Source organism: Crotalus tigris, unplaced genomic scaffold, assembly GCF_016545835.1.
Source record: "Crotalus tigris isolate CLP2741 ecotype Arizona unplaced genomic scaffold, ASM1654583v1 scf7180000020184.803716, whole genome shotgun sequence".
In the NCBI taxonomy this organism is placed as follows: Eukaryota; Metazoa; Chordata; class Lepidosauria; order Squamata; family Viperidae; genus Crotalus; species Crotalus tigris.
Window position 1 is genome coordinate 603,922 of NW_024097897.1, and position 23,491 is coordinate 627,412.

General features: G+C 41.7%; 2 protein-coding genes across 12 annotated transcripts in view; one reads left to right on the top strand and one right to left on the bottom strand.

Annotated features, from left to right (window-relative positions):
• On the bottom strand, positions 1-19,969 carry ATG9A (autophagy related 9A). Of its 3 annotated transcripts, XM_039365777.1 has the most exons (18): positions 19,754-19,884; positions 19,150-19,275; positions 18,837-18,935; positions 17,742-17,869; positions 17,360-17,487; positions 16,906-16,952; positions 15,930-15,994; positions 15,239-15,400; positions 14,320-14,461; positions 11,069-11,817; positions 8,932-9,085; positions 8,073-8,252; positions 7,292-7,537; positions 5,966-6,180; positions 5,363-5,480; positions 3,709-3,934; positions 2,991-3,133; positions 1-2,590 (listed from the first exon to the last, which is right to left on the bottom strand). In XM_039365777.1, exons 5-18 carry the CDS (start codon positions 17,460-17,462, stop codon positions 2,585-2,587), a joined length of 2,556 nt encoding a protein of 851 aa, XP_039221711.1. In that variant the 5' UTR covers positions 17,463-17,487; positions 17,742-17,869; positions 18,837-18,935; positions 19,150-19,275; positions 19,754-19,884; the 3' UTR covers positions 1-2,584. The 3 variants fall into 3 exon arrangements, with proteins under 3 accessions (XP_039221711.1, XP_039221710.1, XP_039221709.1); XM_039365776.1 differs by lacking the exon at positions 17,742-17,869 and having other exon boundaries at positions 19,831-19,969; XM_039365775.1 differs by lacking the exon at positions 17,742-17,869.
• The window catches only part of ANKZF1 (ankyrin repeat and zinc finger peptidyl tRNA hydrolase 1), an 18,139-nt gene continuing 13,943 nt past the window's right edge, over positions 19,296-23,491 (top strand). For 2 of the 9 annotated variants that reach the window (XR_005559457.1, XM_039365778.1), the window contains exons 1-3: positions 19,885-20,075; positions 21,814-21,896; positions 22,956-23,073. Coding sequence is in view for 6 of the 9 variants with exons in the window: in XM_039365778.1 (XP_039221712.1) it covers positions 20,000-20,075; positions 21,814-21,896; positions 22,956-23,073 (277 nt within the window). In the remaining 3 variants the exon portion in view is untranslated. Of the gene's footprint in view, positions 19,447-19,884; positions 20,090-21,807; positions 21,913-22,955; positions 23,074-23,491 lie in introns of those variants that run through there. The other 7 variants (XM_039365785.1, XM_039365780.1, XM_039365779.1 and 4 more) reach the window with 7 other exon arrangements.

Sequence of the window (23,491 nt, forward strand, 5' to 3'; positions counted from 1 at the left end):
TTAAAGAAGAGAACACCTCCTTTATTCAGTAGATACAGCACTGTACAGTAAGCTGGACAATCAGCTCCGTTTTACAAACCACTTGCATTGTTCACATACAAACTGGCTCCCTAATGCCACAAATCAATGTGAAGGTAGAAGGTGGCCATTCCATGCAGATGCAGCAAATATAAGAAGAATGCATGACTGCTAGTATTGCCCCCCCCACCTATTTTTTTGGATAAGCTATGTCAAGACAGATGCTGAAGAGGAACCCATACTTGACTAGCACAATTCAAAGCAGCAATCTTCAAAGTGATTCTGCTTTCTACAGGGATATGTCAATATTGCTGGATTCCTCTGTATACTAGTAAGGAGTAGGCATAATGTTGATCCTAGCTGTATCTGTAGTTTTAAACCACTCTGACCCAACTTGGAGCACTTTAGACCACGACCACACAAAGGTGTGCGAGATGTCCATTGCACAAAGGCACCATGACACTGGGGGGGGGGAGAGGGAATTATGGGAGCAATAGTATCCCAGTGCCACATTGCAGGCAATTGGGTTGAAGGATGAAGTCCTTTCAGTTACTGTTCTGTGCATGTGCGAGTGTGCTGTAGAAGAAAACGGAGATTGAAGCGCTGGGAAACCATAGCTGCCACATGACGTGACTTGATGCTTTGGTGGTAAAAAATGTTTTGCACAAAGGCACCTTACAGGTCGGCGGTGGTCCTGCTCCAGACATCCTGGACTACAACTTTTATCAGCTCAGGAAACAGCACCTGGAGGGTAGCTATTGAAAGTTATTTTAATTCTTGGCAGACAATACCCTGTGGTTGCAGCTCACCAACATTTCCCTACCCCATTGATACTTGATAAAACCACTGGGAAAGAAATGATGATGAGTACAGAAAAATACTAAGCCATGAACTAAGGATACATAATCTGTTTTTGTTTTCCTTTAAAAATGCCCAGGAAAGTCTATAAAATTCAGGAGTCTGGCTTTCCCACGAAACATCTCCAGAAAAATCAGCTATGAGATCCTGCACAGCCTAGTCTGTGACAAAGAAAACAAGAATATATTATCTGAGATAATTTACTTCTTTAACACAAGGTAGTGGTTGTCAGTGATCATTACCTAAGAGGCTAACAAGAATTTAAAATAGGGCCCTTTGTAACTATGGGCTCTCCAAAAACAAATTCAGAAAAAAAATAGTGTTTTTTTTTAAATAAACACAATAGTTCCTACTACTTAACTAGGCCCAGCTAGCCTACGTATACTGAAAGGACAGAAGATCAAAGGCAAGAATGAAAAACCAGTGTTTCTATAGACAGTTTGAAATTGGGCTTTATCGGTTGAATTGTGAATTTAACGGACTCTTTTTGTAAAAACATAAAAGTCATCCCTTCTTGAGTTTTTAAGATAGCTTTTTTTGGCATACAAAATATGGTATTTCCATGAGAGCTGCATAATTACCGTCAAGGCACCCAAAGGGGGGGGGGAAGAGAAAAAGAAAGAAAATCACAAATGGGGCAGCACCAATTTGGAGAAGCCAAGCAGGATATTAAAGATTTCCTTAAATATGATATGCCTATCATGTCTCTGATAAGCACTGGTAATCTCCACTCGTCTCTGTCTCTCTCTCTCTGTCACACACACACACATACACCCTCAGACACAGACCCACAAACACACAGAGTACAAAGTCTTATTCTTGATTCTGAGTCTCAGCAGGAGAACCAAGGGCTTTTAGAGCAGAGTTTCTTTCAAGGCTTTTAGGCTGGGCAATATTTTATAAAGCCGACTTAGATCACTTCAGATCCTGGCTCAGGCAAACATTACCATGATAAACCTGTGATCTGATATGGGGGTAGGACATCAAATGAATATGGCCCCCAATGAGAAATCAATTACGCCCAAAGAAAGGCAAATCCTGTGATACAAGTGATGGCACTGCAAGGGTATTCTTTTCTTCTCGTCTGGCATCAAGGTTCTTAGCGGAATGGAAAAATTGAAGATGTATTCCCTTGCTGTGTGCGACTGCTTCAGCTGAGTCAGGCTCTGTCAGTGGGTGGCTCTCAATTCTCGTTACAAAAATAATCTCTGACAGCCCTTCTTTTCCTGAGTCCAATCCTACATCCTGATTGCGTCTTTAATCATGCTGCAGTCTAGACAATGGAGCAGCTCTTCTGGCTACTGAACAGGATCCGCAAGCAGGTCCTCCTTCCCAACTGAAGAACATTTCAGGCAGGGTGAGCGCTGCTTGTCTCTCCCTCTCTTGTGTGCTCTGTGGCATTCTGTGCAGGTCTTGGATGGTTCTCCAACACGGACAACACGTATGTAGATACAGACAATATATGTAAATACACACACACACAGCCCTTGCACAGCTAATGTGTCGCTGGCATGATGCATGTCTGTATAGAGTTCTGCCCACCCCAAAAACACCACTGACACCATCACATCGGTTACCCTTGGATTCTGATGTCCAGGCCATGGATGCTTGAGCTAACCCGTATCTTCTAGGGCAGGGTAACTCACTGCTCCACCAGCCGAGACAGGCCCCAGATCTGGAACTCCCATTGGAACTTCAGCCTTCACAGTTACACCTAGAGTGGGGGGGGGGGATTGTTTAAGACAGAGGCAGTTATTTTGACAGGAAGAATACTGATTTAGTCAGAAACAAAAGCCAGTATACAAGCCTTTCTAAGATCGATGACACACTCATTTCAGTATCTATCTCAAAATCAATTGATATATTGATCAATTGATATATTCACTGACAAAACAGTTCTTGGGAGCAACAAGCAACACTGCATTGCCACTGGGCCATGTTTATGTGTTCAGTTATGTGAAATTGGCAGGTACATCCAGGCAATTGAAGCATCACTCCTTTTGGAATGTGTAGGACGCATGTCAATGGGGGTTAATGGGTTTTGATACATGGTCACGCCAGGCAGATAACATACCACACCCACTGCTAATACCGGGGAATAAAACAAGTTGCACCTTGTGTAGCTGAGGTGGCAATTCATCTTCCAAGCTCTCTTCTGGGACGGGCTCTGGGTGTCGAGCAGCTTGGCCGTCTTCTGCCCAGCCCCCAAGTGGCAGCCGAGCAAAGTGTGATGGAGTCCTATTCACTGGACCAGGGTCTATAATAGGACAGAAAGAATGGAATTCACCCATTGCTTAAAGAAAGCATTGTAACTTATTCAGAAGAGAAAATAAGAGTAAAAATTACAGAAAAAAATGAGCTTTCAGCCACAGAAACAGTAAAGGTGAAAAGTTTGGGGAACTTTTCAAGCTTATGATGGTATTATGGTTACTCTTGGCTAGTATTCTGTACCTGATCATGTTCACCTATAGTTCAGAATTCTTAACAAGAAACAAAAGCTGGCAAGCTGACAAGGAGCAGCCTCAGTTTATGACAAGGACTGCATCTTCTATTTGATGCATTTGCCATATTATTTATAAAGAAGTTCTCTATAGAATTTAGCATTTAAAAATAACTCCTACCCTTCGTAATCTGGGAGTAATGAAAGAATAAGGCCCTAATGTATAATCGATAAACAATGGAGTTAATGCAAGTCTTACTCACTGTGGTTTGCAAATAATGATTCATTGTATCCTGTGAACAATTTGCAATTGTGACTTATTCAAAAGCCATTTCAGCCCTCCTGGCTGAAGAATGCAGAATGACCGTGGATATACTGCCCTTTATACCTACCCGAGACACCACCATAACGGCGCTGGAAGCCTGCGTGTAGAACAGATGCCTCATCACCAGTTTGATGCGGGGAGGCAAACGGATAACTGGCTGAGCGAGGCATAGCGCTGCTAGGGGTGCTCCTCTGGGCCTCTGGGTCTTCCTGGGCACTCTCTCCACTCTCATCACTCTCCCGCCGGTGCCACAAGTGTCGTTCAAGGTCCAACTGGGCATGCTGCTTGTGCAGCTGTGAAAATGAGTGAATAAACAATGTGGGACTGTGTTTAGCCAAGTGAAGGTTATTTAGATGTCCCAAGTAAATCTAGATGCAGACCTGAAATTAGTTGCCCTGCAGCCCTACATATGTGTGTTGAGTCTCCACCTGTACATACAGAAGCTTCAATTCTGTTACCTTAAATGTAAATGTAAATGCACCTAGCTACACTGTACGATGAAGTTTTCCAATATGATCCAGCTTGATCCTCTTATAACGTCCATCCTATTTCTTAGAGCCCAAGTTCAGTTTGATACTTCAGGATAGTACAAGCACAAATTCCCTATGCTAGCATTTTACAGGGAGTTTGAGTTTACAGCAGAACCTTTAACATATGTCTTGATTTACTGTATATAAGCACCCTACCAGAAATGTGGAAACAGTTACATAAGTTGCAGAAATGACTCGAGAAACATTATTTAAATGCATGAGGAGTAACCATTAGAGCTGTGTGCAATGATTTTGACTATAACTAAGAAGTTTTTTTTGGGGGGGGGACATTTAAAAGCATGATTGAACATCCATTCATGACTCACTAAAACAGCCACACTGGATAGCTGCAGCAGAAGCTTTCCTGCAGCAGTTGGGAATCCTGAAACAGATATGCCTGTTGTGGAGTTAGAATTTACATGTTGCATTCAGCTCCTAAGCGTTCTTCCCAGATGTATCCAAAGTGCCACACAGCCCTAGTAATAATAAGGCTGAAGCTAACTTTTAAAATTAAGATTGAATATAAAATAAATCCCATGCAGTTTGTCTTCACCATATAGCTTTCACCGTTCTGCCTCTGTTTCTGTTTTGCAATGCAGTGCTAGTATACAAAGACTTCCGTGGCCTCAAGCCAAGACTTCATAATCAGTGGCATCTCCAGCAAACTAGATGCCAAAGTGTCAACAAGCCACGTGTACTTTTCATCTTTATTATTATGGATTGTTTTGTGACACGTTATGAGCCACCAGATCTACTTATGATTGAAGGATATTAATGTCACTTACAAATGAATAAATAAAACATGCGAATAATACAATACATATTCACATCTTTTAGATTTACACATATTTAATTAATATATATTTATGCTGAGATGCCTTAGGCCAGGGGTAGGCAACCTTGGCTCTTTTATGACTCGTGGACTTCAACTCCCAGAATTCATGAGCCAGCCATGCTGAGGGGAAAGGGAGAGGTTTCCAAGCTGAGCCATGCTGGCTCAGGAATTCTGGGAGTTAAAGTCCACGAGTCATAAAAGAGCCAAGGTTGCCTACCCCTGCCTTAGGCAACCTCACAAGTAGCCGCATCTATACAATGACATCTTCACACCACCGTCATTTCTTTTCTTTCCTTTCCTCCTCTCCCCTGCCCCACAAACCCCCCTCCCTGCATAAGTCATAATGATCACATTACCTCGTGCATATAGAGAGCATGCAAACTCATCTCAGTGGAGGCATATTCTGAAAGAATGAGGCTCTGAAGCTGACCTTCCCATGCACTGCTGCCAGAGCTTGCAGTCCTGGCATCCACTCTGCAGCCAAAGTGAAGGAAAAGAATCAAGATGTGGTATTAGAAAAAAAAAATCCACTGATGTTCAAAAAGACTGCCTCCCCTTTCAGCATTCATACGTTAAATAAACCAACTTTTTAACAATCGTATGTGTGCTTTGCAGTTCTTTTCTAGCTGGGTACACAATCATTGGGTCATGATTCTACATCACCCAGAACGGGACCACAAAACACACATTCAAAATACAAAGCAGCTTTTGTGAAGCTTTGGAGAAGTTACCAACTTGATGAAGCTTCAATCACACCAAAAACATCTAGATGCAGAAAGGGACAATTAAAAGGCCTAAAAAAATGTTCAGTTCATTGCCCTCCTTCCCCTCTACCAAGAAAAGCATCAAATAAAAATGACTCCTCAGACAATACTCTCAAAAGTATCCCAGATAAAATACTGATGAGATGCTTGATCTCTAAGAATTTTTCTAGATGCTTATTACCCATTACTTCTTACCCCGAGCCTGCCATTGCCCCAGGTCCCCGAAGTTGGGCACCATCAGCGTGGGAACTCCCATGTGTTGTCTGGGTAGACTGAAGAGGGGAGAAGGAACGCAAAGCAGATGCCACCTGAGAGACAGCAGACAGATGCCGTGAAGTCTGTGCATCACGGATTGTCTGGTACCCAAGTGCTGAGGAGCCAGCAATCACATTGGCAATCAGACTGTGTGGCTGCAGACAAAAGAGGAGAGGGGATTTAATTCTGCAGGAACGGTATTCTCTCCTCAGGTCTGTCACTAGAACTTCACCACTTATCCAGTTTTAGCTCTGAACTTGTGGTGGGCAGAGCTAGAACCTCTCACTCTCCCATTCTGGAAGCTAATCCATTCTCTTATATCCCAACTCTAGAAGGCATGTGGGATTTTCAGGAAGAGGTTAAAACTGGATAGTTGACTCTTTACACAGGGAAAAAGAGAGCAAGAGATTCAATGAGATTCAGCGGGAAACCTTTATAGAAATTCTATAGAAGGCACATGAAATTTATATGAGAGTGTCAATAACAGGGATACACTGTGAGGACTGGGGCTGGCTTCTTCCAAAGGGTTTGGGATAAGGACTCAACTCTGTGATTTTCTGAGAGCCACACGAGGCTATTCACTGATGTCACTAGAAGATATACAGCCAAAAATCTTTCAAATGCTTTTGAAAATGAGGTGAAAATCATCTGGAAACAAAAACAAATTGCTATTGTTCCTATCCTTAAACTCCTCAAAAATGGGCAAAATGACTGTCAAGAATTTGTGAATATTATTGAATTGAGACTGAATTATTCCGGGCCGCTAGAAGATATTGCTTGCAGCCCCTAGATTCCCTATGTCTGTTTTAAGCAGTGCAAATGAAAGATGGAATACGAGAAACCCACTCAAAGCAGCACATGGAAGATTTCAGCCTATACAACAGTTCTCACAACAAAGATGGTTTCCCGTGAACTGAGTTAATGCTACTCTTGTGAAAAGAGTACTAGAGGTGTGAGGAAAGTCGTTATGCAGAACTGGTTAAGTCTTCTTAGAATATATATAGAAGAGTTTGGGAGCTGTAGCCCATTGGAGCCACTGCACAGAGCAAATGACCATGCATGATTGGCATTGTGCCTCATTTCTTCTCAGCCTAACCAGCCAGAACACTACTCTTGGCTTAGATTCCCAGTTTCCCCCCATTCTTGAAGCCCTACGAAGAGACATCAATTCTCTCCTTTTTCAGGGCAGGACATGCACGGCAACAGATATATCTCAGAAAAGTAGCTTTGCCATTTGTTAATTCTCATCATCTTCCGTGTGGGTACCTCAGATTCAGACTGTAGTGACTGGATAGAGGTGAAAAGTGCATTGTCAGGCAAGACAGCCTGCTGGGCCAATGCCAGGCTGCTATCACGGTGCACCCGCTCCTTAAGCAAGCCAATGAAAGCTGTGCTCTCCCGAGGTGGTTGCCAGTGTGGATTGGTGATGGCAAAATGCATGAGGGACAGCTCTGTCTTGCCATCCTCAGCCTGCTGATAAATGGAGGCTTCTGTCTTCCCAGCGGACATCCACTGCAAAACAATCAGAGCAGAGTTCAGGAAAGTTACAGAGCTAACTATCTCCCTATCCTGATTTACTTGATTTTATGCAAGCAAAAATAAAATAAAATAAAATAAAAATACAATGACTTCTCCTTTGAATCATTATTTTTCCCAATATACAGTTATTCCCTTTAAAAAATTACAAAAAGCGTACATCTGATTTGTAAATCACATTTCATATTGTGAAAATGAAATTCTCAAGTGTACTACAAGCCTAAAATAGTGATTTGGCTTTTACAGTAATTTAAGGCTACGGTAGAAAAAAAAAAAACCAAACTATTGTGTACCTTGCTAACTTAGCTGACAGAGTGAAAGCAATTACCACCACATAAAAACTGCCTTTTGCTCTTTGATCTCTTCACTTCTGTGCTCTATGACTTAGATCACTTTTCAGACATACTTTCATTCAATTAACATTCTACTGAAGAAGGCAAACCAAATGGCCTTTTCTGAATTCCTGATTAATTTCCATTCTTTTTTTTTTTCCATTTTTGCTGGGACTTACTGCAGGATGCCCGTGCTGGCGCACATCCATTTGGGCAAAGGAGCAAGTGTCTCCCACACCCACAACCTCCACTGTAAAGTTGCGGAAGAAGTCGATGATTTCCAACGCTTTGGGCCTCAGACAGAAAATGAGAATCAGGGGCGTCACAATGGGACTAAGCAGCTCTTCCAAGATGAACACCTTTGGACACAGAAAACAAACCGTTAACCCTTAGATCAGTGGTGGCGAACCTATGGCACGCGTGCCAGAGGCGGCACTCGGAGCCCTCTCTGTGGGCACACGTGCCATCACCCTAACCTCGCCTCTTCCCACAGCCCCATCCTCACCAGCAGCCCCCCCTGAAGGAAAGTCGCCCCTGGGCACAGCCCGCACAGAGCAGCGCAGCCAAGGACATAGCCGGCAGCAGGGACAAGACTCCGCCCTTGTGCCCCATAGCGTGCAAATGATGCTGCGGGGTGTGGCCAGAGGGTGTGGCTGCCATGGCGCTGCAGGGATGCCTGGGCGATCTGCTGCGGTGGGTCATGGACGCGGTGCATGGCCCTGCGGGTGGGCGGGCCAGGGGGTAGGTGGGGGTGGAGCAGGCAGGATGGGAGGCAGAGTGGGTGCAGGGGGCGGTTTTGGGGCACTTGGTGTCTAAAAGGTCCGCCATCACTGCCTTAGATAAACACCCCAGTGAATATTACCAACATAACTCAGGATGACTACAGGCACGACCGTTGTTCCAAATGTTCTATACTTAGAGAAAGTCCCCGAATTTCTGGAGATTCTTATATAAACATCTTGTTTATAATTAGGATCTACTCAGGACCTCTCTCTATTGACAGTGCCCTCCCCCCCCCTCTAACCTATCCTATCTTACCGCCTTGTACTGGAAGAGCTGAGCAAATTCATCTCTGGTTTCATAACGATGGGCATTGCCTTGCCAGTGGTCAGGCATGTAATGGATGTGTGCCAGAATCACCCGAAGCAGCTGCTCTGGGCAGAAAACCAGGTGTTGGTCTGGGATGAAGGACCTACAGGGACAGATAGGTGCACAAGCTACATAAACTGAAGCCAATGAGCTCTCCATCCCCTGGCAAGAAGCAGCAGACAGAAAGTAGCTTGTTGGCAAAGGGTGCATATTGCTACTGTCTAGACCAGGGGTAGGCAACCTCGTCTCTTTTATGACTCGTGGACTTCAACTCCCAGAATTCCTGACTCAGGAATTCTGGGAGTTGAAGTCCACGAGTCATAAAAGAGCCGAGGTTGCCTACCCCTGGTCTAGACTTTTTATTTTTATAGTAAAGGATAGTCCACAGATAAAGATTCTGTAGGAATTCTTAGTGCTTCAGATACAGCACAGGCAGCTCTAATCCATGTACTCATGGTGGAGGAAGGCAAATTAATCTTACAGATTTTTGTACCACGTTATATTCCAGTTTGAAGACTTTCGGATTGCATTATGTTTTTATCAAAAAGTTTAGTAAAGTGCAATGTTAGTTGACATGTAGGGCAATCTTGCAATAATTCCTCCAATGCCAATTGTGAATTGACACGACGTTGGCTGCAGATTTCAACCACTGAACAACTTTATATTGTCACTCATAAAATGTCAGGTTGATTTAAATGCTGATCCATAAACAACAATGTAAAAGAGAAATCTTCTACTTGCAATTATTTATACCAATAAAGGGTTGAAATAAGGGGTCTTTGGTACTCTCTGAGCTTGACTGTTTTCTTACAGATGTTTTATTATCCAAACTAGGCAACATCATCAATGCTAATAAGGAGTTGGGTTTGCTCTTAGTTTATAGCAAGCCACTAGGACAGTGGTGGCAAACCTATGGCACAGGTGCCAGAGGCAGCACTCGGAGCCCTCTCTGTGGGCACACGTGCCATTGCCCCAGCCTTGCCTCCCCCCACGACCCCCTCCTCTTCAGCAGCCCCCCTGAAGAAGAGTCGCCCTCGAGCGTGGCCCACACGGAGCAGCGCAGTCAGGGACATGGCAGTCAAGCAGTGTAGACAAGACTCTGCCCTCACACCCCATCATGCAGTTGATGCTACAGGGCGCAGGCAGAGAGTGTAGCCGCCATAGCGCTGCCTGGGAGATCTGCGGCGGGCCCTGGAGGTGGTGAGTGGTCCTATGGACAGGTTGGGCAGGGGATGGGGGGGGCAGAGCAGGGGCAGAGCAGGGAAGTGGAGCAGGGGCGGGGCCAGTTTTTGGGCACTCGGTCTCTAAAAGGTTTGCCATCACTGCACTAGAATATAATCTACGAGCAAAGAGCACTTTTTTACTAGCACTGATGATGTTACCTAGCTTGGCTAATGAAACGTCTACAAGAAAACAACTAAGCTCAGAGAGAACCAAGAACCCCTCATTTATTTTTATCCTATTTGTTTCTTCCTATTTCATCTCTTCATTCGCTAACTCTTGCACTGTCTTTCTCCATTTCAATTCCCTTAAGTAAGCTGCTGACTTGACCACTTTTTTCCTCTCTGCTATGAAGTTACAGTATCTGTACTTTATAGACCGTGAACAACTATGCCCCTGCTAGATTCACCCAAAAAAAACCTCCTATAACATGTGACAAGTCTAAGATTCCTGAAAACCCATATTTTGTCTCCTGACATCTCAAAGCTTTATGATGAAAATGTTAGAATGAATTCTACTTCAAAGCATCCTGCCAACATGATTAATGAATTAGGAAAAGCCTCTGCTTAACTGAACTGAAAGACATGAATTGTGAAGCTTAGTTAAGTCTCAAACTCGTGGCACTCTAAAATGTCCTAGATGTAACTGCTAAAATAGGAAAGAGTACTACTGCTAATTTGTCTTCTAGCAGTAAAATGAGAAACGGACCAAACGTAAGACCCTTGTTGTTTAATAGATTTTTTAAAAAAAAAATTAAGAGAATGCTTTTAGTTACTATTTGCTTTCATAGTAACAATTACTATTCTCCAAGCATAAAGAAAGCCTCCTAAGCCACAAAAATTTCAATCCAGCCATTCCCACTCACCTGCAGACAGTGACAGCCACTCCCAGGAGGGTGACAGTTGTGAGGACATGCTCTACAGCTAGTACATCTTCATCATAAATTGTGAGGGCAATGAGGACAGCAAGGATAGACCCAGCAAAGAAGGCCACGTTCTTCGCCACAACAGTAAACAGGGGAGAAATGAAACAGTTCATGTACTTAGAAGCTGGCTTATAGCCTTTGCTGAGTCTTGAATGCAACTCATGATCCAGCTCATTGAAATGTCGCAGGTAGCAGCGGCCATAGAGAGACCAGCAACGAGCACCCAAGCTGCCCGGCTCTCTCTTGAGAATTTCGGTGTAGCTGAAGAAAGCATAAAGAATCTGCCATATAAGTATAAGTGGACAAAGAAGAAAATTAGCAATGCCAATCCATAAGATACGGGTGCCCAATTTGTCAGCCAGCTCCATGCGATTGCTACCACGTTTGTACTCAGCCTTCAGACTCCATTCATTCTCAAACAGCGAGCCAGGGCCCCAAAAGAAAATAAGCTCAAAGTTGTACTTGAGACCACGAGTATAGAAGACAGTATCTCCCAGGAAGGGAAGATGGAAGCGCACAGGCAGGAGTGACTTGTTCACTATGGCTACCATGTAGTTCTTGAAGCGCAAGATGCGGTGATAGATGTCCAGTTCTGTCAGCTCCTTCTTATGAATGCAGATCTGGTGCTCCTTTTGGATTTGTATAATCCGTGCTTGTACCTCCTGCCAGGTATAGTAGGGCAAATTGGACTGCAAGTAGACAAGAGGATGTAATCAGTGGTATGATTAGGGCAGTGGAATAGCTTCCCCTGAACTTACTGGAAGAAGGCAATAATTTTACCACTTCCATGCTAGTTCCAAAAAACCCCCCAACATATCCATGTGGGCATTAGGAGTCAAGCTTCAGTGAATCCTCCAGTCTGAGAATTATGTGTAGGACAAGTATTTTTGGTCCTGCGTCTAATCAATTCTTCTCAATATAAAGATAACACTTATTCACTGTGTATAGCAGGGGTGTCAAACTCAATTTCATTGAGGGCCACATCAGCATTGCGGTTGCCCTTGGGGGGCTGGGTGGATGTGGCCAGTGTGGGTGCAGCCTACTGCGTGGGCGTGGATGGAATGGGTGTGGCCTACTGGGTGGGCATGGCCACCGCTACATTGTTTGTGTCAAGGGTGCCTGTGGGGGCCTGGGCAGGAGTTGGTCAGATCTGAGGGTCTCTGGCAGAAAGGGGTGGAACCGGGGCAAGCGCCAAGGCATGGTCCATTTCTTCATTCCTCACAAAGGGTGACACCTCCCCAGCATGCACCCAGGGGGCGGAGGCGATGTGGCAGGGGCTGTTTCCTCGCTGTTTCTGGACAGCCTTGTGGAGCTAAGACTGAATGCATTTCAGCATAGATGCCAACCACAAAATTGTACATTGGCTCCTGGCCGGCCTGGGCCAGGGCTACGGCAGCGGGGGCCGTTCCCTTACTATTTCCAGGATGGCTTCGTGGGCCACATGAAACCACTTTGTGGGCTGCATCCTGCCCCCGGGCCTTGTGTTTGACATGTCTGGTGTATAGAGAACTGCTCCACTTCACAAGCATGTAATTCCAAAACCTCTTGTATGTCCCCCATGGAACTTCAGTCAACTTTCTTTTGAACTGTCAAATCCAAATTATGTCAAAAAGAGGTGCAGATTTCCAGTCACAAGTATATAAAATGAAGGCAATTTTAAACCTGAAAGGATGACACCATGCAGAGCAGCAAAAATACAAATAAAAAAAAAATAAAAAATCATACAGAAAGCTTTTCTGCATTAATTCATTTGCTTGCTTGTTCCTATAATTCTGACATTATACAATTAAGCTAAATATTCCCAGGTCCTGGGGGAAGAGAAGCAAATTCTTAATAAAGATACTCAGCTTCTAACAGAGCTGGCCAAGTGTCTAGAAATAGATATTGGCAATCCCAGAAAAGCAGCTGCAGATATAATAGCCGTGCCACTCAACTAAGCAAATCAGAAGAACAAGATGGATCAATGGGCAGAATTAAGCTTTCATGGGATTGTCACCAGACTGGAAAAATCAGCAACACTGCACAACTGCAAAGAAAGATCAGTAAGGAGCAGCAGATAGCAAGTAAATTCAGATAGACTAGCAAGGCGTTTGGGGAGAGGGAGGGTTTTAAAAAATGGAGCAGGTTCTTATTTCCTCAAGAATCATATCTCTACTAAATGATTATAAAATATTTACAATATTGGTTGATAAACTAAAGAAGAGTTTTACATGATGATCAATGTGGGTTTTACCCAAAAGACAATTAAGAGATGTGAGAATTGTATTGGATGTAATATAGAGTATTTGCAACAGTATAATGAGAAGAAAATGGCACTGATTTTTTCTTGAAACAGAGAGCTTTTGAAAATTTGGTCTTTTATGTTTAAAATTTTGGAATCTGGACTTTGGGGAGAATTTTACTCAAAGGATAAACTATACACATATCAAAAGGCACATATTATTATTAATGGTGATCTAACTAAATCATTGGAAATACAGAAGGGGACAAGACAAGGATGTCCTTTATCACCTTTGCTTTTTATTTTAGTTTTAGAAGTGTTAATTGGAGATATTAGGCTGAAAATCAAAAAAAGAGACCTATACACTGAGGGCTTTTGGCTTGGTTTTACCTCAGAATGGTACTGAGCACTTCATGAAATGAAGAAACTGAATGACTTTGGTGCTTCAGATGGATATAAGTAAATCCAAAAGTTTTGTTTTTAAAAGAAAAAAGAAAAACGTTAGTTAAAAATATGAGTACACAAGATCAAGAGACTCTGATGAAAAAGATGGCTTCTAAAATTGAGAAGAACATTAAATATCTAGGGGTTATATTGACTAATATGAATTGTGGGCAGATATGGAATTATATTAAAAAAGATTTATTGAGGTAGGACAAACTGTCACTGTTGGGTAGAATTTGATGACTAGAATTGTTTATGATTACAGAAGTACTGTGCATTATAGTTAATCTCAGAATAAAAGACTGTTGTACTTGTAAAAACAAAGAATATACCTACTACCTTGCTGATAGTAGAGTAGACTTGTTAACCCAGCATTTTTCCCCCAATGATTAGCGAGACGTCCCAGGCATGCCTGCAGAAAGACACTGCATTCGCTGGTAATCATAAGGCCTCTACACAAAAAAGCTTCACTTAGGCACTTTTTCATTTGAATGAACTACAGGTGAAGTGAATCTCAGAAGCTTACCATGGGAATCTTGAGTGCATTCACGTAAAAAGAATGTATTTCCCAATAGCAGCAAATATTGTAAATAAATTTAATCAGCCGGTGAATCCAAAAGACCCCTGCAATCACTAGGATGGAGAGAAGAAATCCATTGGCTTGGATTCTATGAGAGAGAAAGAGAGAGAGAGACTGAGTCACAGATGGGAAAGAATAGCTACTGGCTTTATGCTTTAGAAAAATGAATAAACTCTTCTCTCATTACCAGAATTCAGGCAACTCTAACAAAGTCTGGAGAAGTGTAATACTAAGATACCAATCACCAAAACAGCTGGGCTGGTAAGACTAATGGGAAGTACCAAGGACATCAATATATAAACAAAACAAAGCTCTATTAATCATATGGCATCACCTACTCACTCCCAGTCAAACCAGTCCTTGATGATTCAAAACATAAATCAAAATATCATAAATAAAACTATAATTATAAATATAATTTATAAAATTATAAAATATAAAACAAATTAACTGACTGTACATCCTGATAAACAACACTGCATACATTCAAGTTTAAAAATACGAAAGTGATCATTTTAAAACATATTTTTCCCCCCTCTATGGGTGGTTAGCCCATTTACTGGGAACAGAAGACCAAAGATGAGCTAGTTAACCTTATTACAACTGCTGTAAGTACCGTAAATAATGACAGGTTAAGATCCATTCTAACTGTTATTAGGGATCCCAAATTTGCCAGTGTACATTCCATTTCCCAAGTAAAACAACTGAAAACATTTCTAACTAGAATCTAAATTTGTCAGCATATAGTGCTGATGGAGTGCTACCTATTATGAAGCTGGGGAACTTGCTTATCTAGGAGATCTTGCATTAAGTCTCACCAAGATGAACAAGGGATGTTGCTGTATTTAGTCACTTCTATCTTTACCTGGCACTGCACTCATTGGGAGGCAGGAAAGCATCTGGCAGAGTCACTTTGACTGGGTCACTGGAATGCTGACTGTGATTCACCAGTTTGTTGGCAAAGAGAATATCATAGTCAACACAGCTGACAAGGAATGTAGTAAAGGCCACAACAAAGATGAACTGCCTATAAGAACAAAGAGGAAAAATTGGGTGCGTTTTACTTCCTTCCTTTTCAAAAAACCTGGGATAACAGAAGGTATCAGGTTCAATTTTGGAACTGAGTCGGAAAATCTAGACAGGATTGGATTATTCAACTGAAATAATAGGAACTGAGCATTGAGAAGTATCACTAATCTAGGTGAGAGATTATTATATTTTTCACCTTGTTGACAAGAGGGTTCATAGGTACATAAAAACAAAGAGCCGAGGTGGCGCAGCAGTTAGAGTGCAGTACTGCAGGCCACTTTAGCTGACTGTGTTCAGCAGGTCAGCGGTTCAAATCTCACCGGCTCAAGGTTGACTCAGCCTTCCATCCTTCCGGGTAGGTAAAATGAGGACCCAGATTGTTGGGGGCAATGTAAATATATATATATACATTGCTTACTGGTGTACACCGCTTAGAGAGTGCTTGCACTTAAAGTGGTATATAAGTCTCATAAATAAATAAATAAATAAATTTCTACAAATCCCAGGAACAAAAAAATTATACTCACATTAATTCAAAGATCTCACTGATAAGCATGCAAGTGAAGCCATTTTTCTGGTGCAGGTTATAGACGTGAAGATTACAGTCAAGGAGAATTGCCAAACTTTTAGCTGTAGAATCTACCCCTAGTTTCAACTATGACTTACAAATGGCATTTTCTTTCCCACTTTAAACTGCTATAAATTTGCTATAATATTAAGTAGTTATCAGTTGAGGTAAGAAGTCAGTAACTCTCTTCATAAATAATTTCCTTTAGAAGTGCAGTAGTCCTCGCTTAGGAATTACGACAGATTGTCCCCCCCCCTCCCAAAAGTTACCTATGACCCTGTTTTCAAAGTTATGACTGCTACACTCCGCCACAATAACGCAATTGCATTTTGGGGACTTGGCATCATGACTGGTTGCAGCGTCCCGCATTCCCACGGCGTTTGAGGTTATTTTGCTAGTTTCAGGCATTTTTGGCTGGTTTCTAGTAAAAATCATTTAACGGTCACAGTTTGTTTAATAATCACAGTGATTTCTTTATGACTATTGTATAAAAAGGTTGTAAAATCAAGTCAGGTCACCTGGTGATCCACTTAACAACTGCAAAGACTTACAACCAAAATTCCAGGGTCAACTGTAGTTATTAAGGACTATCTGTACATACAGTTAACATCCTTTTATCTTTTGTTATCTTATCTGTGAGGAATGTATCAGTTGAAAGAATCATTTCTAAATGAAATATACAGTATGTGTCCATTTATACATATATAATTTATATGTTAAGTGTAATTGAAACTGAAACTCTAGGTTTTTTTTCACTTATTTACAATAATACAATTAATCTATCAATTATTTCCTAACTTATGTCATTATGTCTTATTATTGTAATAATTTCTTAATTCTGAAGCTAAAAATCTTCTTGTAAGTGACTTCCAATTTGGTGCAATTGGAATTCAACTTGAGGTTCAATCATTTTGTCCCTGCAATCAGAAGGATATACGAGAGAAAAAAAGATCCAGATTTTCAATGTGATGCCAATGTGGAGCTACAAGACAGAGACAATATGTCAAAAGTATTCATTCCAACATTCACCATAGAAGATTTTACAGGACAGAGAGAATGTCTGCCAAAAGAGAACCTTATTGCACAAAGAGCTGCAAATACCAGTTTCACTTAAAACAATCTCATCCAAAGGGAATTAAGAAGCATTTGTTTTGGGGATTTGAGATGAAACATTCCATTTCCAGGAGAAACAGACTATAAGAATGGCATCTGAAATATTTAAAACCAATTATGGAAACATCCCTCCACTAAATTTAATGAAAATTAGGATCATATTGTACAAGAAATGCAGTTTCTCCACCAACATGGGACAGAATCCCCAGTTTTCCTTTTCACTATGCATACCATTAGAGTTTCTGACACTGAGGTTAACAGTCCATCTATACTTACATTTGCTGCCCTCAGCGACATGAACCATCAGATTCTCTTCTCCAGGGGGAGAGTCATTATATGAGGCCTCCAGTCGCTGATACTCGGTATCAAAGTGAGTCATATTGTCATCTAAATTCTTATGAGCTCTGACATAAAGAGCAGTGAAGGACAGAGAAAGAAGGGATCAGCAATTTGATGTAAATGCAAGCCATCAGTTAAATAGTTCATAACTTCTTCTTTTAAGCTATAGTTATGTACAGAATACCAAACAGAGTAAAAGAAGAGGAAACTATTAAGAAACTATAGCAACAAGCGGGTAGTAAACATGAAAGGGTAGAAAATTATTTATGTTACTAGTTTTTCTTTTTGCCCCCTTTTTCCTGAAGTCTGAGTGGCTCACCTCTCTAGTCACTACTTGAGGAGAAAACAAGGAAAAACACTTCATTTCATTAAACATTCTGTTCATTGTCCAGTCCTTCAACTTTCATTGCCTCCATATTTACAAGTTGCAGTCTGTTACAAGATACACTAAAACAAAATAACCTATTACATAAGCACAGATTTGACACAAATACTTATGCTGTATCAAACTCTCCCTAAATGCAAATGAAACTACATTTTCAAGTCAAATAAATATACCACCCTTTTGGGCCTTTGTAAGATTTTTTTTTCTAGTTTTATTTTCAGTTGTTTGTTATTATGGCATTAAAATGCACATAAGTGAAAAAATACATGCTAATTAAAAATAAATCTTGAGTAATGTAATAAATATATGGCATAAAATGCTATCAAGCAACCTTTTCACTTAAAAACAAAGGAAAAGATTACATTAAGAAAAAGGAAAACACAATAGAAAACTGATTGTCTCAGAGAGCTAATTCTGCCACAAATACCAAATTCTGGATTGTGAAATCAACTCAAATACATTGAGTGCACAAGGAGAGGATTAATCTATAGTTAGCACTGCTGGAAAGCTATGTGTTATTAAAAATTGATCTGTTCATTATGCGCAAATTAATATAGAATTGAAGGTTCATGCTACATCAGTTGAAAACTCACTAAACCCAGCATATGGGTTCAATAGACAAAATAGATAGACCCTCTAGGCTAGGGAGACCACAAGCAGGACATGTCTGCAACAACCACTTTCTATCATTGTCCTTAGAAACTAGGATTCAGACCATAGGGTTTCTGTTATTAGAAAGCCAAGATCATTTGTGGCCATTGGTAGATTCTTCATGAAATTTTAATGCTATCTTCTTTGGACAATCACTACATTCCAGGGCAAAGAATCTTAACAGCTTAACATGCATAATTTTATATACTAAACCACATAATCTCTTGCCTATCCATCCTTTCTTTGGGGCAGTCAGTGTTACTATTGCTTTCTTGCAGTGTCCTTTGAGAACCTACATTTTGGATTTCAAGTATCAGCACAACACTGTTTATATCAATTCATTAGTCTACAATTGAAAATCAGCAAGTGGCCCATTACCAATTTTCTGATGCTGCTGGGTTAAAGGGTCCCAGGAATATGATAGGAAGGCAGATGATGCTCTTGCCTTCTGAGTACATGCTTGCATTGTTGCCAGTTCTGCAAATAAAAACAATCACACCAAACTTTAGATATTTCTCTTGGTGTGTTTAAGATAAAATCTGTTGTCATCCTGCAGAGAGAGGCAACCCACTCACCCACAAGAAACAGCAGCTAATCTGCCTCCCATTATTCTGACAAACTGCCTCCGTCTGTAGTGTGACAAAAATAAACCCTTCCCAATACACAAGACAAAAATGGGGCAAAAACTAACCTGTTCCATCTTGTCCTAATGCTGCAGAAACATTCAGTTTGCTTTGTGGTTGGCAAGAGTAAGTGGCATGATGGTGTCTCTAAGTCTTGACTCTCCACGCGTTTTTCTCACCTTGTAAACTGATGTCTGGGGAAGGGGGGGGGAAACACAAAAAGCACATTTACAGTGGCGACTTCCAGCGGGAGGGGGGAGGACCCTTATGTAAGTATCAGGAGAGCCGCCTTCTTTTCAGCAATTGCACCAGACCCGCAGAGCGTAGACACCAGCGGAGGCCTGTTCACCCGGGACTCTGGCAAGGTGAGCAAAGGTGGTACATCCTCGGACGACCTGGCCATTAGGACTTGCTACGGGAGGCTGGGGTCAGCGTCGGAAGTCTCCGCTACTGCGGGACCCCTTCCCCCCCCCTTTATATTGACAGGGGACGTCTGGGCTCCAAGAGCATTCAGGAAGTCCCGAGATGTTGTTTTGTTTTGGCTGCGCGAGCTCCGGTAGGGAGGAGCCTTCCTCCGAGGTTGTTTACACGGGAGAAGGAAAGCCCGGGTTGGAAAGAGCGCGGGGCGCTCTCCTCCTCGCCGGCTTTTCCCCCGGAACTAAGGAGGCTCACCTCTGCGGTCGCCCCTGGTAATCTGCCAGAGACGCCGCCGCCACCGTCGCCGCCGCCAGTTGGGGATTGCCACTTACTCTTTCTCCTCCGCCGCCTTTCCCTCCGTCTGGCGTCTTCCGCTACCAATCAGAGGTCATGACGGGACGGAGAGGTAGAAACAGGGCGGACCAATGAGAAAGCCGCGGGGAGGAGGAAGTAAGACAGGGAGGATTGTCTTGTAAGAGGAAGAAAAAAAAAAAATCCTCGATGACGGGCGGAAGTGACGTTTCTCCCCCGGTGACAGAGTTGAAGATCTCGTGGAGCGGGGCGCCTTCCTGCTCTGGTGGGTGTGCAGAGGTATCAGGGATTGGCTTAGGTGGGCTGTAGAGGAGCCACCGCCTCCCCCCCCCGAATAGTTGTGGCACAGGGTAGTAGCTTTGGGTAGTTTAGCAAGAAGGGGGATAGAGGTGCGGATGACAATAGCCAGTTGGTAGTCTGTGTTCAGCAGAGGTGTTTTGAACGTTGCCCCTACGCTTATTCTGTATCTTGATTATAAGGAATGCTAGAGACGTTGATACAAACAGCATGGACAAAGGGTTACATTTTCGACCGGTATAGTGACAAGGGTAACTCTTCCAAAGATATTCCAGCAATCTTTTTGATTTTGTCCATCTCCTTATCTGCTGTTTTTCCCTATTTTCTATTTATCTCAACCTTGCCAGTTTTAACTGGTTCAACATCTACCAGCATCACATTATGAAACTATGTATATTTCTACTTGTAGATCATTGATTCAACAGAACAGACTTTTTTTCCTTTATCGATTTCCTTATTGATTGGTCCCAGTTTCTGCCAGTTGGAAAGAAAATTTCCAACTCCATCTCCTTGAGTCTGCTGCTGTTCATCTTGATGACCCACGACTGCTGTGCCCAATCTGCTATGAATCATATTGTGAAGTATGCAGATGACACGGCAGAGTGAGTCTTATCCGGGATGACAATGAAGATGTTTATAGGGAAGAGGTGAAGGCTCTGGTGGACTGGTGCAATAAAAGTAACCTGGTTCTAAATGTTGATAAAACAAAGGCGATCATTGTAGATTTCAGAAAGAGCCGGCATAGTCGTACTCCACTCAGTATCAAGGATGCAACTGTATAGGTGGTCAACAGTATTAAGTATCTGGGGGTGCAGATAACTAACAATCTGAACTGGTCTCTTTACACCTCAATCCTTAGTGAAGCATACAAATCAGCATCTGCATTTCCTGCGTCGGATGAGGAGAGCGCATCTCTCTCCTTCTGTCCTGACTACTTTTTACAGAGACACAATTGAGAGCATTTTAACAAACTGCATCAGTGTCTGGTTTGGTGGCAGCAATGCCTCAGATAGAAAGTCCATACAGAGATTGTTAAGGACAGCCAAGAAGATTATAGGAAGTCCACTTCCCATTACTGAGGACACTGCTTATAAGCGCTACGTGCTTAGAGCTTGAAGCATTGTTAGAGACCCCACACACCCACTTTATGGTCTGTTTCTGTTGCTCCCCTCTGGGAAGATTTTTCAAAGTATTTCTAGCAGGACTACCCAATTGTGTAATAGCTTTGTTCCCTATGCCATCCATCTGGTAAACTTGCAAGATTCGTTTCTCTCGCCATGCACATGTATACATAATCTGAACTAGACTGCGTTTCTCTGTTCACATAATATATGTGGGTATATGCATAATTATGTATGTATGTCATATTTACGTAGTGTATATTGGAGGTGGTGACTCTTTGAAAGCTATACGCAACGAAGTTTCATTTTAATGTATACTGATTAGTGTACATTCAAAGTGATAATAAAGTTGTTCTGTCCTGTCCTATCCTATCGATCCAGGATTGACTGGCTCTTCTTGCAGTCCACAGTTCTCTTAGAAACTATTTCCACCTCCCTAATTCAAAAATATACCTTTTTTTTCTTTTGCTCTTTTTCCCTCTCTGCCTTTCACAGTTATACATTATCACTGAAAGATTATAGTATTAACCATTCTTTTTGTTATAGAAATGCTCTTTCATCATGTATGCTTGTCTTTCTCTCTAGGATTAATTTCCCTTTACATTTCCAACACGCTGTCAATCTTGAGCCAAGGAAAACACCTCACCTTCATTTCCTCACCATCAGCTGTAAGTTCACTGAGCTGTAAGTTCAACATTATTTAATATTTAATATTAATCCACTTTTATTTTCACAATCAGATTTGTGATATTTGCATTTCTCAAAGGTATTCTGGCACTCCCATTAGTCTGACTGTATTGCATATTCTGATATGACTTACACAATCAGTGGCCTAATTGTACTCAACAAAAGCAACCACCTCCTCAATTTTTCTTGCTCTGTTCATTATCCATCTTGTTAGTCATCTGATTTCATGACCTGCGTTTTTTGAAACCAGGCTGTTTGTTGGATTTTTATTTCTGTTACCTTAAAATATTGTTCACCAACCTTTTCCTTCCATTTTTTTTTCAATTTGTTGGTATCTTAATTGAAATGATTGCTTGTTCTTTCCTGCAACGTACATGTAGCTCTTGACTTACAACCACTTGCTTAGTGATCATTTGAACGTACTACAGCACCAAAAAAAGGGACTTACAACTGATCCTCATACTTAACAATCATTGTAGCATCCCCAGTGGTCATGTAATCAAAACAGATGCTTGGCAACCGTATATATTTACAAAGGTTGCATCATCCTGAGGTCATGCAATTGCTATTTGCAACTTTCCCACCAGGCTTTTGACAAGCAAAATTAATGGGGGAAGCTGGATTCACTTAACTGCATTGATTAACAACCATGGCAAAAAAGGTTGTAAAATCTGAGGCATGACTCATTTAACAACCATCTTGCTCTGCAATGAAAATTCTTGGACCCAATTGTGCAGACAATCACAACATAGGAAGTGTGGGTGATTTTAAGCCCTAGCATTTTATAGATCTAAATTCCAAACTCATGATCATTCTGACATTACTCTCAGGATCACTGAACCAACCTACCATATAGAATAGCAGGTTAGGTAAGAATGAAATTAGTAGCTCTAGGCATGTTTCTTCCTGTCCTTTTCGACCCCTATTGATGAAGAAAGGCAATTTGCCTCACTTTTAGAAGCCCTTGTTGAATTTAAGTAACAGTGGTCTTTACTGTATGTCTGTTCTTGAAATTTGCTGATTATTCTCCCTCTTTTCAGATCATGCAGCCTATTGAAACCTTGTCTGTATTTGAGGCTGCTCAGAATACAGTTTTAATGAATGGACTTTGTCTTGTCACTGAATCAACAGAAGATATCACTTCTGTGGCAGTTCCAGGTGCTGAATTTATGGGCAGCAGATGTTATAAATGTGGGTGGGGAGATTTGGCAAATGTTCACTTGTTTACCAGATTCTGGTTGTGACAACCATGACCTGGATGACTGAGAATCTCTATAGACATTTACCAGATTTAAAGTCTTGAGTTTCAAGTTGAAATTGGTTGTGTTTTTCATTTTAGCTTGCTTAGATTATCTAAAAAGGTTCTCCAGAATCCCAGATTAGATTCTGTTAGAGTTTGCTAGCCTAATTTTATTTGACCATAGGTATATACTACAAATGAATAACTGACTATTGTTCATATAATGGCTTGTCCTTGCAGAAACTTCATACTTCGGAAAACATTGTGATATACTTGACATTCTTTGAAGTGTTGACCTATTTTTTCCTGAGGTCATTATCTTGTACATGTTTGGAT

Coding starts and splice junctions, on each gene's coding strand:
- ATG9A (XM_039365776.1), bottom strand. CDS start 17,462: ATGACTCACTTTGATACCGAGTATCAGCGACTGGAGGCCTCATATAAT. Junction 15,401..15,929: donor AGTGAGATCTTTGAATTAAT/GTGAGTATAATT, acceptor TTGTTCTTATAG/GCAGTTCATCTTTGTTGTGG. Junction 3,134..3,708: donor CCGTTATGGTGGTGTCTCGG/GTAGGTATAAAG, acceptor GTCCTATTATAG/ACCCTGGTCCAGTGAATAGG.